Source organism: Musa acuminata, unplaced genomic scaffold, assembly GCF_036884655.1.
Source record: "Musa acuminata AAA Group cultivar baxijiao unplaced genomic scaffold, Cavendish_Baxijiao_AAA HiC_scaffold_696, whole genome shotgun sequence".
In the NCBI taxonomy this organism is placed as follows: Eukaryota; Viridiplantae; Streptophyta; class Magnoliopsida; order Zingiberales; family Musaceae; genus Musa; species Musa acuminata.
The window spans coordinates 38,711-52,256 of NW_027020931.1; the positions used below are offsets into that span (position 1 = coordinate 38,711).

Genomic DNA, 13,546 nt, shown 5'->3' on the forward strand with positions numbered 1-13,546 from the left:
ACGTATTGCTAAGGCTCGATACTGAAGATAATATGTTATTCTACGCATTGCTATGGGTTGCATAATCCTTGAGCATGGTATTGGTACGCCGAGTCTCCCAACATTCCTGCTGTATGCCTTCCATTATACCATGTCATGTGTTAGAGAAACTTAGTTTTATTCTTAATACCATTATTTGTGTTATACTATGTGTTATTTATTCTTGTTTTAATTATTTGTATTGTACTATTATATTGTACTAATATATATAGTTGACTCAGAGAAAATTTTATTCTAGTTAAATATATTAATTAGTTGATCTAAATATTTTAAGAATTATATTGAAAATTGAAGAGTCTGAACTCCTTTTGTATTAAATTCATTCATTTACTATTTAGGTATCCTACAAGTCATATTATAGATTTTTTTTTCTGTGTTGGCAGGTGCTCCATTACTCATCACACAGTTTTGCAGTCTGTAGTAGGAACACAATCTTAAGTTCCCTCACCATAAATGTAGAGAGAGAAATCCAAGCAACATAATATTATTAAGTGTTGTTCTTGTCTTTTGGAATTCTTATGTGTTGTTACAACTGCAATTTACATAAACATGACATGCTGCTTATCTTCAAACTATGCTAAGATGGAAATACTATATTTCCATAGTGATAGTTGTTGGGAACTCTTTTTCTGTCCATAGTCTATGCTGCAGCAAATAACTTACAGCCTGTCATCCTGTCACAGTACATTATATAAATTATTTATATAATATTTTTTATATTTATGTTATTAAGGTAAATTTAAACAAAAAATTTCTCCATAAAAGAGCTCTTAACTTCATATATAATCCATTATTTAGGAGTTAATCAGCAATTCATAAACGCAAGCCATCACATCATTCTCCAATCATGCATGCAGTGGATAACATAACATATACGATCACGTGAGATCAGTGTTTCGATCTGTAACATTATATATGCCGGTGTTGCCTTGACTTTATGGCCACTGTCTACATTCCTAGACATCATGCAATACCTACTCTCGTCTGTTCATACAAGTCAAAGTCTTCATGTCGAAGCTTCCTCATCTCCTTCGTTCTCTCCCAAGAAACCCACACCGTAGGAGCTGATGGACATCAACTGAATTATCCTCATGATAACGCCGGCGGCGGCGGTGCGGTCGTGCTGGTGAAGCGTGCTGACATGGTCTTCCTCACCGACGCGCGGATCTCCGGAATCGGAGCGAGTCGACCGGACTTCTGGTGCGGTGCTCGATCCTTGTGTTCGTGCGACCGAACTTGAACCTTGAGCATGGATGGAACGTGGAGCACCGACCGGAGAAGCCTGTGAACTGATCTGAAGAGCTTGGAGGACTTCTTCCGGGCCTGCGCGGGAGGCGGATGAGAGGTCCCGGACAAGTGCGGCATCGACATGGTCCGGGAGGTGATCGCGGAGTCCAGCTGCTGCATGAAGGACTTGAGCTCGAAAGAGTCGTAGAGAGAGCTGCCACAGTCCCACACAAGGCTTTTGTCCTTCTCCATCTTACTGTGTTGAAGAGGAGAAGAAGAAGAAAAAGAGGAAGGACTTATAGAGGAAGAGATGGGGGAAGGTGCTTCACGACAGGGGGATGGACGCAGCCCCAACGCGTCTGTGACGCAAAGGAAGTGTCACATCCCGTGGATCGGTACAGTGCCACCATTTCTACTGGTTGGTCGTTAATGAGATGGCACATCTTAACTACACCAATGGAAGAAAGGTGCAGAATGAAAGCAGCATTTTTCTTACCGGTGATGGAAGCTGAGCTCACATGGAGTTGCAACATCTTGATGAAGGGGGATTGAATGCTTTGGAGTCTACTTCTCCATGTTGGTCTCGGTCTGACTTGTTTAAAGGGGTCGCCTCTATCCCCCCAACAACCATTCCACAATACAATATTCTGTGAGTACCAAAAGTCTAATGGAATAGGTTGGACAAACCCAACATGATCATCTTTTTAATGTGGATAAGGACTTATTGCATGAGTAGAATTTTGTGGCAGTGAAGTGAAGTGAAGTTTACAACTTAAGAAGGGTTAATTCACGATAAGACATATTTTGGATTCCAGCTACGTCACCACCTGTGCCTTTGCCACATCAGCATGAGGGAGAAACTTTCACGCGTCAAAACAGAGGCCATGCCGAGGCACCCCTCGGTACGTCTCATCCCAGAAAGCTCGGGACGGCATTGCATGGCATCGTTCCGCGGATTCCGGGATGATGACGGCACTAAGGTACCACCTAGTCACTCGGGAATCGATCGTCATGCCAAACTAACATACAGCCAATCCTCGCTTAATAGTATAAAAGCGTCTGACTAGCATCTGATTGGGGAGACACAAAAAAGAAAAAAGAACCAATCACTAACTTAATCATTGAGAGGCTAAAGTCGGAAACCCCCGAAGAGAGCCTTTTATGCCGGAGCATGGCCACCCCTGGGAGTGCGATCTCCCCGATCGATAAACGCCCTCCTCGAAAATGACGCCAGAATTTCGACCAAGAGTTGCTTTCACTCAGACGACTTCGACATCCCGACGTGTCATACATCGACGCCTCACCCCCACCGATCGTGACTCCCAATATTAACCCATGGATCAGACCGTGTTGACCCACCAGCCACGATGCATCAGTTCCTCAACAATTCTCTTCTTCTGTTTTTTTTTTTTTTCAGACGGAGAATATTATAAGGTTGGCTAAATTAATATACCATAAGAAATCATATGCAACTATTTTTGGATTGTTAACATATGATTCAAATTACTCGGTGAAGACAAAATATTCAAGTTTGAAAAAAGAAAATCTTTTGTGAATTAGGGTTCTTCGTAATTTTAAGAATGAGAAGAAATAAAATAGTTTTTATCATCACTTTAACTTATTAAGTCTTTTATTAATTAAAATTTTCAAGTCGATTTTTAGAAATAACGGGCGAACTGCTGCGACGTGGAAAGCTTTAATCTTGCAACGCTGCAGGCTTCGCCGGTGATAGTCGACGGTTCATTGAGGGCGGTACGTGTCCTCTCCATCTCTCTTTCCCGACTCAAGGCATCCCTCCGCAAACAGGCTGGCGACCCCGATGCCTGCGTGACCGATTTCTTCGACATCGCAGCCGGGTCAGGCGCCGGGGGAGTGCTCTCCGCCCTCCTCTTTGCACGAGGCCACGACGGTCGGCCCCTGTTCTCCGTCGCTGAAGACCTACGCCTGCTCACCTAGCCTCTTCGGCCGCCCAGCGGAAGGGAATTCTGGGGGGCCTCCTCTGCCGGTCGGGAGGGCTGCTCCGACGGGTGTTCGCCTGTTCTGGGAGGCGACCCTGCGGGACGCCCTGAAGCCGGTGTTTATCCCGTGCTACGACTGGCGACGGGGGTGCCCTTCCTGTTGTCGCGGGTGGACGCCGAGGGCGACGATACCGCCTCACCCAGAGGCGCCGACGACGATGCTGCAGCCGTCGCCGAGGCGGGCACCCGACCGGATGGAGTCGATGTCGGTCGACGAAGCGAAGCCAGCGGAGATGGTGGCGGCGGCGGTGGGTGTGGTGGAGGAAGTTGAGTAGGAGACGAGTGAGCTGCGGCGGCGGTTGTGAAGTCAGGTTCCACATAAGAGAGAGAGAGAGAGAGAGAGAGGTTATGCAGCAGGTTGAGTGAGTCGGAGCCAGAATTGACGCCACTCACCAACTCTGCATTCTTTGTCGGAGAGAGAGAGAGAGAGATTATGCGGCAGGTTGGGTGAGTCGGTGCCAGAATTGAGGCCACTCACCAACTCTGCATTCTTTGTCGGACATGGAATCGTGAAAGAGATGGATGAATGATGCAAGGCCCAAGAAAGCTCAAGTTGTTTGGACCTCTGGGGACTGCTGCTTTGTCCTATCCAAAGAAAGGAAGCGGTGGCAATCCAGTCATCGGGGAAGAAGCCAAGCAAACCCACCATCGTAAGGTGGTGGCAAAATATGGTAGGAAAACAAGGATAAGAAGCTTGTCTTTCTCTTATTTTACATCAATCAATTCTAACCATTTTATTCTATCTTTTCACTAGATTTAGAGAGTGCAGATTTACGTCATACACACCCATTTGGTAGCATTTCCTAACTAGCCTTTCAGAATCTTGATATCCTACAAGATAGTGGAGGTTTACAACACCATGTTAATTTAATTTGACTCCAGGAAATGATGTTAGCACTTGAATAAAGTCAAAAGGGATCAAAGAAAATACAAAAGACCAGACTTAGATAGATAGGTGTTGCAATCATATCTCAGATTCTGGGGATTAAAATATGCAGTTAAAACTCCTGATTCAACCTGGAGGAGAGATGCAACTATGCCAGTGCTTCTATGATCATCATCACCACTTTGCAGCTATATATGGTTGCTACTCAGGATCAAAGATTTTGTCTGACACAATCTACACATTGGAGTGCAGGGCCATGTCCTAATGAAATGACAAAAAGTTCCAAGGACCACAGAGTGTGACCATGGTCCCTCATCTTCTCCAAGATTTTATCCTTTCTTTTCTTTTCATTTCAGGGATTCTGACATTGTCTAACAAGAAGAAGAAAAAATTCCTGAGCTTAACAAATTGCACCTACTGAATCATTGCACAACAGAGACTAATTATCTGTGAGATAAAGGCATAACTATAGAAAGTTATGTCACAACCTCAAGTCTCAAAATATCATCCTCTTGTTCCACTTCTTCACATTGAGTTCATCCCACACACAACAATGATTTGTCAGCGACTGCAAGCAACGTGGAGCAAATAGTTCCTTCTGTTTCTTTGATTGTGGATGCTTGTGTGCTACGCTTCCATTGGGCAACCTCTTAAAGATGTATGATTACATCTTTCAGCATTCTGCAGGAGCATTTAAACAAACATCTTCGAGGGAACACACGGCACAGCAATGTATTGAGATTGTTCGAGTTGAAAAGTCTGGGCTCCTTCTTGACCAAGACAGATGGACTCCACATAATCTCACTGGTGGAGTAAGCATGAATAGCTCGGGGGTGCTGCTCCCCCGGTGGAGCAGTCACTGACATCTCATGGGACGATGCATGTCACACCTTCGGGGAATCTGCCATCAATGTCTAGTTTCAATCGGGCTCAAAGATCCAAAGCTACAGCTGGTGTACCAGCTCTGCACCTTGCCTGAACCAATCAGCTGGAGTGGCAAGTCAATGTTGTTCGGTGTGCGAGAAGAAATCTGTGGAAAGAATTGAAAGCACTACTGTTCTGTCCCACCGATGGTTTCAGATGCAGACGAGAAACCCCATGTACCTGAAAGACCCAAATCATACTGTAGACCACATGGTACAGAGAACCCCAGCCATGGATTTGTTTTGGAATCTTCCATTTGCCTGTAGTTGGATTGCCTGGAAACAGTGACTTGAATGAGCATTTGGAATGACACTGACGTGGAAAATGGAAGATCTCATGGAGCACAAATGTACAAAAGATGAACAGTGGATGTCATATTTAGGGACTAAACCATGCAGACCGATGAAAACATGCTGACAAATGCTTCCACCACAAGGTTAGTTGAGCAAAGATGTGCTTGATCTCATCGGAAAGGAGCATCGATCGACAAACACAAAGAGAAGCTACGTTTTGAAAGAGAGATGAGAAGTTTCACAGGCCATGCTTCACTTTTGGCAGCAAAAAACAGAGAGAGAGAGAGAGAGAGAGAGTGTGTGTGTGTGTGGTCACCACCCAAAGCCAGCTTTCTGTCCTCGAAACATCCCACTTTAAGTACTCCTTTTAACGTGGCAGCTTCAAACTCTCTCATGTACAATATAAATTAGAGAGGAGAAGGAAAATTTCCACAGCGCACGGGATTCCGTTCCGTCGCCGTTAACAGACGGAGACACGTTGGAGGGCAAAACTGCAAATATCGGATGCGAGAAGGAGGGGGGAAGCCGCGTTCCTTCGGCTGACAGCCACGACGCCAAATTAGAGGGCGGGGAGAGCGTCGATCGGGAATAAGTCGCCGATGTCCTCGAAATAGTCGGCGTTCTGCCACGTGGACGACAAGAAGTCGAGGTCCAGCTTCGGGCCGATGAGGGCGTCGGTCATCTCCTCGGCGAGGTTGCCGATCGGCGCGGAGTCGCCGAAGTAGCTCGGCTCCGAATCCCACGTGTCCAGGAACTCGTCGAATAGCGCCGGTACCTCTTGGAACGGCGGGAAGTCGCCGAGCTCCTTCAGTAAGCTCCTCGTGCCGGCGGAGTCTGGCGCCTTAGGTGGTGTCGGCGTGTCGGTTTCCTCCTTGAAGCAGGTGGCGGAAGGTGAGGAGGAGGACGAGGAGGAGAAGCCGCGGAGGACAGAGGTCGGGGAGGAGAGGTTGCGCGACTCGTCGCTGGAGTCGCACGCGTCCGAGACGGAGGCGAGGTTGTTGTCGGAGCGGTTCTTCTTGGGTGGCGAGGCGGCGGCAGCGGTGGGCCGGGAGAAGTTAGTGGTGGCGCTGGGCCCGCGGAGCTGGATGGCGGCAGAGTCGTACACCTTGGCGGCCTCCTCGGCGGTGTTGAACGTGCCGAGCCACACCCGGACGCGGCGCCAGGGGTCGCAGATCTCCGCCGCGAACTTCCCCCATGGCCGCCGGCGGACGCCGCGGAACCGCTTCACGCTCCCGTCCCCTTCGCCCGCCGCGCCCTCGCCCGCGACCGGGGCCTTCCTCTTCCTCGCGGGGACGGCCTTCATCCCCTTGTTGCTCCTGCCGGCGGAGGAGGGCCGGGCCTCGAACCGTATCTCCTGGACGTAGCGGCGGACGCGGCGGGACTGGCAAGGCGGCTCGTCATCGTCGCCGGAGGAGTCAGTGGCGTCGAAGTCGTCGCAGAAGAAGCGAACGGTGCGGGGCGCGGGCAGCGACGAGAGGGGCTTCCGGATCACGTCGACGTGCTCCCCGCGCACTACGGGCAAAGAAGGCGTCGCCTCCATCGCTCTCAGCGGCAGAGGAACGAAACCACGAGCTTCACTCCGCTTCACTCCACTGGCCGTCTAAATCGGCATGTGCTCTGCTTTCGCCCACCGCCGCGACCCTGTTCCAGAAACCCAACACCTCCCACCATAAAAATCCAACCTTTTTCCACGCCAAAAAGCGATCAGAGAGAGGGAAGAGAGGCAAAACGAACAAATGGGAAGCCACAAAAGGGCGATTCCTCTGATATCCCCCAGGCGAGGCGAATAAAGACTGATCGGATGGCTTGGACATCCAACAACGAGTATACAACGGTAGAAACAGTCAGGGAAGCTGAAGACAATAAAGCAGTGAAATTTCCAGGAAAGTTGCGACCTTTGAGGGACGATCACACCATTTCACCCCCTACGGGATTCCACCACGCGCAGGAGAGGGGAAGAGAGACGGAAGGGAGAGGTTCAAAGGGCAAACTGAGCTCTTTTTGGTACCTCAAAAGGGAATGGTTGCGGCAGGAGAAGCGTTCCCAGGAGAGCAGGCACAGCTCTGGATTGGGTAGTACTAATTCTGGTAGCTCAGTGCAGTAGCAGCAGCAACAGCAGCAGGGGCTTGTATTGGTGGAGCCTCTGCTTGCTCCGTGTAACGAAACAGCAGCAGTACAAAACACACAGAAGAAGATTGATAGAGAGAGAGAGAGAGAGATTCGAGTGAGTTCGTTTTGGAGCTGAGAGAGAGAGAGAAGGCTACAGAGCAGGCGTCGCCGTGCAGTTTTATAGGATCGGCCAACGGCTCGGCGCTCCACATGGTAATAATTAATTGTAATTCTAATTAGTTTCGGGATGTTTATTTATTTAAATCGGGTCGGGTTTATAAGATTAATTTATTATGCTCATCAACATGTTATCGGGTTAGATTCACTTAAGATCCGAATCCGAAACCATTCTGATACTTACATGTACCTATAAAACAATCAGATTCCGTACCCGAATCTTAAAGTTTATGCACTACGCGAAATCAAATTGTTCTTTATTTTTTTTATGATTATTGAATCTTTCTCATCCTACTAAAAAAATTATTAATCTTTATATTGGATCCACTAATGGGGTTTTTAAACTCGCTAATTAACTTTCCTTTATTGTTTCATTAAATTCAACACATAGCTTTGGGGTTTTTGACTCGCCAATTAGATGCATTTGGGAATTAATTGGGCACCTTTAATTGCATTTATCTTTGCCTATGGTGCCACAGTGCTACGTTTCCTTTGACCTTCCTACCCACACGAGGTACTGCCCGACTCGAGCCACGGCTCCCTTGTAGACCAGCCCCTCGTGCCGTGAGTCGTGAATTAACTCTACGCAGCTCGCACTCGGTCCATTTAAACCAAGTGTTGAATGAGGTAAAGGAATAATGACACGCAATTAAGCATGAATTGGTTGGGGATTTTGGTATTAGTCTAAGCGAAGGTCAGTATATAGCAAGAACGAGACAATCAGAATTTCTTCGATCTCAAATTTCTTGATATCATTACTTGCCTTAAACTGAAGGATTTGGTCGAGTTGATTGTCTCGCATTGAGATTCGAAAAACATTTCATCAGATGACAATTGGATCAATAATCGCATGAACTCAAACAATCGAGTCCAATCGAATGGGTTGTATTAAGCTCATTCGATTACGATAGAACGAGTTCACATTGCCATTGAAGATGCTTTGAGATTCACGCATGAACTTAATAAATATCATTGAGATTCGTGCAATAACATAATATATGATATTATTATTATTATTATTATTATTATTGTCGTCTCCTTACATTCAGCAAACAAAAACAACTAAAAATTAAGAAGACTTAAGTTTTGTTAGATTGTATCGATCTCATGTGTGTTTTCATGTATTTTTCAATCAAATAAAATTAATATCATATTTTGTCTCATTTATAATTTATAAATTATAGGAGGTTGACTCCAATGGTCAAGTTGACATATATTTATCGTCTAAATAATTTTTTTTCCCAATAATTAATATATAAAAAAAATAAAAATTCCAATAATTATAAGTTAAAATTATATATAAAAAATATATAAAATTTTCCAATAATTAATATTGTGTTACAAATTTCCTAATATTCAAGATAATGGCTCACTTGTAAGCTTTTTTCCTCTATACTAAATGCCCTATGAATAATTGCCTTTAATATTTTGTAATTTGTTGGTAATAGATACATGAGATGGGATGGTAAGATAAAATTTGTTGGCAAATCAAATTTGGCTTCATCAAATTCTTCTCCCATGTGATAGCTAATCTTTCAGATGTCATCAATGGTGCACCTAATTTCATTTTTTTTTATTTGATCCTTTGAAGAGATATGTGATCTTTTAGTTTGAAATGAAATGGTTAAAACTTATTCCGATTTAGTTTTAATTTTTAATCGATTCATCTCTTGTTCAAACCTAACTATCATTCGAAAAAATCAATCATACCAATGGCTTTATAACCCCAAAATTAATTAAAAATAACATACTCATTTTACTATTGATGTCAATTCTCAAATAGGTAAAACTTAAGATTTTATCATTGTTATTATAATTATTAATGTCAATCCTTAAATATTATTGCTATTGTATTATTGATGCCAATCAAACTTATAGTCGAGATGTATAAGTTTGGACAATGGGAAGTAAGACAACGAAGAGAGAGAACGGATAGGTCGCTACTTCCTACCACCATAGCTAAGCGATAGAATGCTAATGGTAATAAATGGGTTCACGTGAAAGAGAAGGCGACGCTTTGTGATTCGCGCCCGCCACCCCGACGTGAGCCGGAAGGCATTAATTGTCGAATCATTAATGCACATCACATTTGCATGAGCTCAACATGTGGAAATCGAAGTGGGTCATGATATGATCTCCGAGAGGGTTTTAATCCAAAGTCATGTAGTTCGGAAAAGAAGAAAGAAGAAGATGAAGAAACTCTTTATAAACATGGATTATATTTCTTTTCTTATTATAAGAAGAAGAAGAAGAAGAAGAAGAAGAAGAAGAGATGATGGAAAGTGCAGTTGGAAGTGCAATTTTAAGCTGGGGAGAAAATAAATGAAAAGAAAAAAATGTAACCAAAATAATCCCTCCCTACAAATGGAAATGAATTATGTAGTTTTTCATTTTGTGGGAATCATTAAGAATTCTATGTTTCAAGATTTGTGTATGTATGTCCAATCTTCATAGTATTAATCATTTGATTGCTTTCGAGTTAATTAAACAAAGAAGAAGAAGAAGAAGAAAAGCAGCAGTAGGTTTCCATTCTTTTAATGGCTGCTGGTGATCCAGTAGGGGACAGCAGTGGCATTGACGGGTTGGTGGAGAAGACAGTGGCCTTGGCTGCCTGTGTGCACCAGCTGACATGCCCCGACCATAAATGGGGGAAGCTGTGGACTGAAGGCTCCCTGCAGCCACACTTTTCCGCACACACACCAAAACCTGATGCCAACACTTCTTCTTCTTCTTCTTCTTCTTTCTCCACTGGGCAACAACCACCTTCTCAACTAGTGTACCTTCTCCTAGGATGGATGATCTCATTCTTTCCTCGGCTCCAGTGCTCTCTCTCTCTCTCTCTCTCTCTCTCAGCTCATTACCCTCTCAGTTCTAGGGAAGCAAAAGAATCTTCCTGTGTTGTTACATGCCAAAACCTTCCAAACCCTCTCTCTCTGCCTTCTTCTTCCGAGAGTACCATTGCTAATCATTTCAACATCTGAAACTTCCCCCCCTCCCTTTTCAGCTTTAGCCATCACCGGAGATATCGAGTACAGACAAGCCTCGCATTCTTTCTAGGCATGCCTTCCTGTAATCTTCACCTGATGAAAATGGAAAGCATGGCTTATTATTCATTGGTTTACACAGCAATAAGTCACATAGTACTGTTCCTGAAGAACCTCGACTTTGCAGAGACGAAGCTGGCAAAAGATGTTATGATTTGATGTTCGTTGACCGACACTAAGTCAAGTCTCAAAGAAGAGACTTTTTGGAGGCATGCATTGATCTGATTCTACTGTGAGGGAGATGGACATCTTCTGGATTTCTTTGGTTTCGGTGGATCTAACAAGGAAAAGCTGTAACGAATGCCATGAACAGGTCAACAGGTGATCTCGAGCCTGGGCTCGAAGCAGAAGCCAGTGAAGAGCTGCAGGGGGAACCTCTTCGTCACGGGCGACTTGGCGGACCACCTCCACTGCTTCAGGCTCATGTCGAAGGTGAGCAGAGCCGGGGATCCAAAGCTTTGTATGTAGATGAGGTCGTCGGTGCCGCTGCTGGCGAAGACATCGTCCAACTCACCGAACCCCTGGAAGAACTTGTGGGGCATCCGAGCAACCTCTCGCCATGCCTCCTTGTGAAGCTCCCAGATGCCGATCCCCTTGATGATGCCCGGCCGGTCGTGTTTCCCGATCCCACCGACCATGACCAGCCTCTCCCGGAGGTTCATCAGCCGTCCGCAGGTCAGCGAACATGGGACAGGGATGGCCATGCGCATGAGCGGCGTGCGAGAAGACCTCGTGGAGAGATCATACATGACCAGGCAGTGTCTGGACTCGGCATTTCCCAGAACACCTGTGGGGTAGATCAAGGAGTAGAGGACTCCATCGCAGATCACGCACTCATCCCCTCCCCTCCATCCAACCAGTACTTCTCTGATAGCGGTCACCCATGTCCTAGTCTCCGACTCGTAGATGTGGATCGAGAAGTCCCACTGGTAGTAGTCCTGCGGCACCTGCTTGCACTTTGCCACCGCGACCACGTAGCCGTGAGACCTCCTGTCCACGGACATGGCGAGTGCGGTGTAGTCAGGGAACTCACCACCGGGCGCATCCTGCAGCCTCTTCCAGTCCTTGGTGATCGGGTTGCAGACGAACACCCGGCTCCTGTTCTCGCCATCCATCAGGCAGACCAGCCCGCAGGAGGATGAAGTGGACCAGTTGCTGTTCTCGATGCAGGGGAATCGGAAGCCGTACCACTTCCGGAGGCTGGGGTCGTAGGCGTAGCCACCAACCACGTCGTCGCTGCAGGTGAACATGAAGTACCATGGCCTCTGCGGCGACATGGCAATCCACGAACGTCTCCCGGCATGTACAGCTTCGTGCCATCTTTTGCACACACAGCCCGACCTGATGATGCTGACGATGGGCAAGAAGGAGAAGACCTTCTCCAGTAGGTCATCAGGCAAGACGGCGTCCAGCGAGACTAATGTGCTTCCTTCTCGGCAACCACTAGTGTCCTCAGGAATCGCTCTCAATCCAGCAAGCTCGGTTCGGTGGAAGGAAGCAGGACATGATTCCCGGGATGCCTCACCTTCCATGAAGCAGAACGGAAGAACCTGAGGGAACGATTACCAGAAGAAGAATCAAATCTACATAATCGGCAAACCAGAGATACGGATCCAACTCTGGCAGCTGCACGAGATCGAGATTGGTTTTGGCCACCTCCGAAAGATAGCTCAGATGAGACAAAATCAAACACATTAGCAGACTCAAATCACGAAGAACCAACAACAGGCCTTGGAAATGTGCCAAAGCATTACAGGTAGGCGAACACTCGACAAGCCAATATCCCATGATACTATGAAATGCTGGTCTTGTCACATCTAATCACTGTAATCCGTAAGGACTAATAACAAAAGGAAAACATAAATAAATAGCCTCAGCAATAAAAAAAATGGAGAAATAATAGCAATAATGCAATTGATGACAGTGAAAACAAAATGATGCTAATCATGACCATGATGATACCAAGAAATAATAATAATAATAATAAATAAATAAATAAATGCTGTACCTTATCAGAAGAAGATTAGGCAAGAAGAGACAGCCAGATCCAAAACTTTATGTGCTTGGTTCTTTCTCTTAGTATGAAAGAGACATGTTTGTTGCCCTCTAATATGTATTCTTCTTCAAGATTTGCAGCATCAGAGAGAAGCACCTCTGCCTCCTCAAGGTTGATGGAGTGGAGGGACATGCAAGGAGATAGATATAACAGTAGGCTTGGCTTGCCTTCGACAAGCTACAAGGAGTTAAAAGTAAAGGATGGGTGATGAGGGGAAGCTGGGAACGGTGGAAATAGTGGTGTGGAGGTGTTGGCGATGATGTCTTGTGTGCGCCACTGGATATAAATACCTGCTGAGGGGAGAGAAAGGATTGAAGGCTAAGCTTGTTTGGACTCACTCGAGGAAATGATGGCCACCTTCCTCACCCCCACCACTTTGAGCTTTGGCCCATCATGTCTTTTGTGCCATGTATTCCCCATCCTTTCTTTAGAGTAGGGGAGGATACGGAGAAAGGAGAGGCCCCAAGTGTTTTTTGGCACACAGTGGTGAGGAGATTGGACCTTTCCCCTTTATCCTACCTTTTACCTCCCCTCACCTCCTATAGAGAGAGAGAGAGAGAGAGAGAGAGGAAAAGGTTGGTGATGGTTCTTGGTTGGATTGGGTTCCTCTTATTATAGTTGGTGGAGACACCATGGTCCACCTTTACCTAACTCAGAACAACAATGCTGTGCTTGTACTCATTAGATGGTGTTGATTGTCCTTGGCATGGTTCATCAAGACATGAATAGGGATTGCAATGGATCACTTGTTTCAGGTATTGTGTCTGTCCAAT

General features: G+C 45.9%; 3 protein-coding genes and 1 long non-coding RNA gene across 5 annotated transcripts; 1 reads left to right on the plus strand and 3 right to left on the minus strand.

Annotated features, from left to right (window-relative positions):
• Positions 1–1,128: 1,128 nt before the first annotated feature.
• On the minus strand, positions 1,129–1,518 carry LOC135663293 (uncharacterized). The gene has a single exon (XM_065176801.1). The coding sequence runs from the start codon at positions 1,516–1,518 to the stop codon at positions 1,129–1,131; it is 390 nt and encodes a 129-aa protein (XP_065032873.1).
• Positions 1,519–5,552: 4,034 nt separating this feature from the next.
• Positions 5,553–7,630, minus strand: LOC135663292 (ethylene-responsive transcription factor CRF2-like). 2 transcript variants are annotated; one of them, XM_065176799.1, is made up of 2 exons: positions 7,283–7,630; positions 5,553–7,028 (listed from the first exon to the last, which is right to left on the minus strand). In XM_065176799.1, the coding sequence occupies exon 2, from the start codon at positions 6,925–6,927 to the stop codon at positions 5,947–5,949; it is 981 nt and encodes a 326-aa protein (XP_065032871.1). In that variant the 5' UTR covers positions 6,928–7,028; positions 7,283–7,630; the 3' UTR covers positions 5,553–5,946. The 2 variants fall into 2 exon arrangements, with proteins under 2 accessions (XP_065032871.1, XP_065032872.1); XM_065176800.1 differs by having other exon boundaries at positions 5,554–7,028; positions 7,396–7,630.
• Positions 7,631–10,754: 3,124 nt separating this feature from the next.
• LOC135663290 (F-box/kelch-repeat protein At3g61590-like) lies at positions 10,755–12,249 on the minus strand. The gene has a single exon (XM_065176798.1). It carries the CDS (start codon positions 12,247–12,249, stop codon positions 11,032–11,034), a length of 1,218 nt encoding a protein of 405 aa, XP_065032870.1. The 3' UTR covers positions 10,755–11,031.
• A 15-nt stretch (positions 12,250–12,264) lies between these two features.
• Positions 12,265–13,531, plus strand: LOC135663291 (uncharacterized). The gene is made up of 2 exons (XR_010508238.1): positions 12,265–12,473; positions 12,846–13,531. It is a non-coding gene; the product is annotated as an uncharacterized LOC135663291 (long non-coding RNA).
• The last annotated feature ends 15 nt before the right edge of the window (positions 13,532–13,546 follow it).

Excerpts from the sequence above, each read along its gene's own strand:
- LOC135663293 (XM_065176801.1), bottom strand. The coding sequence starts at position 1,518 with ATGGAGAAGGACAAAAGCCTTGTGTGGGACTGTGGCAGCTCTCTCTAC.
- LOC135663290 (XM_065176798.1), bottom strand. The coding sequence starts at position 12,249 with ATGGAAGGTGAGGCATCCCGGGAATCATGTCCTGCTTCCTTCCACCGA.
- LOC135663292 (XM_065176799.1), bottom strand. The coding sequence starts at position 6,927 with ATGGAGGCGACGCCTTCTTTGCCCGTAGTGCGCGGGGAGCACGTCGAC.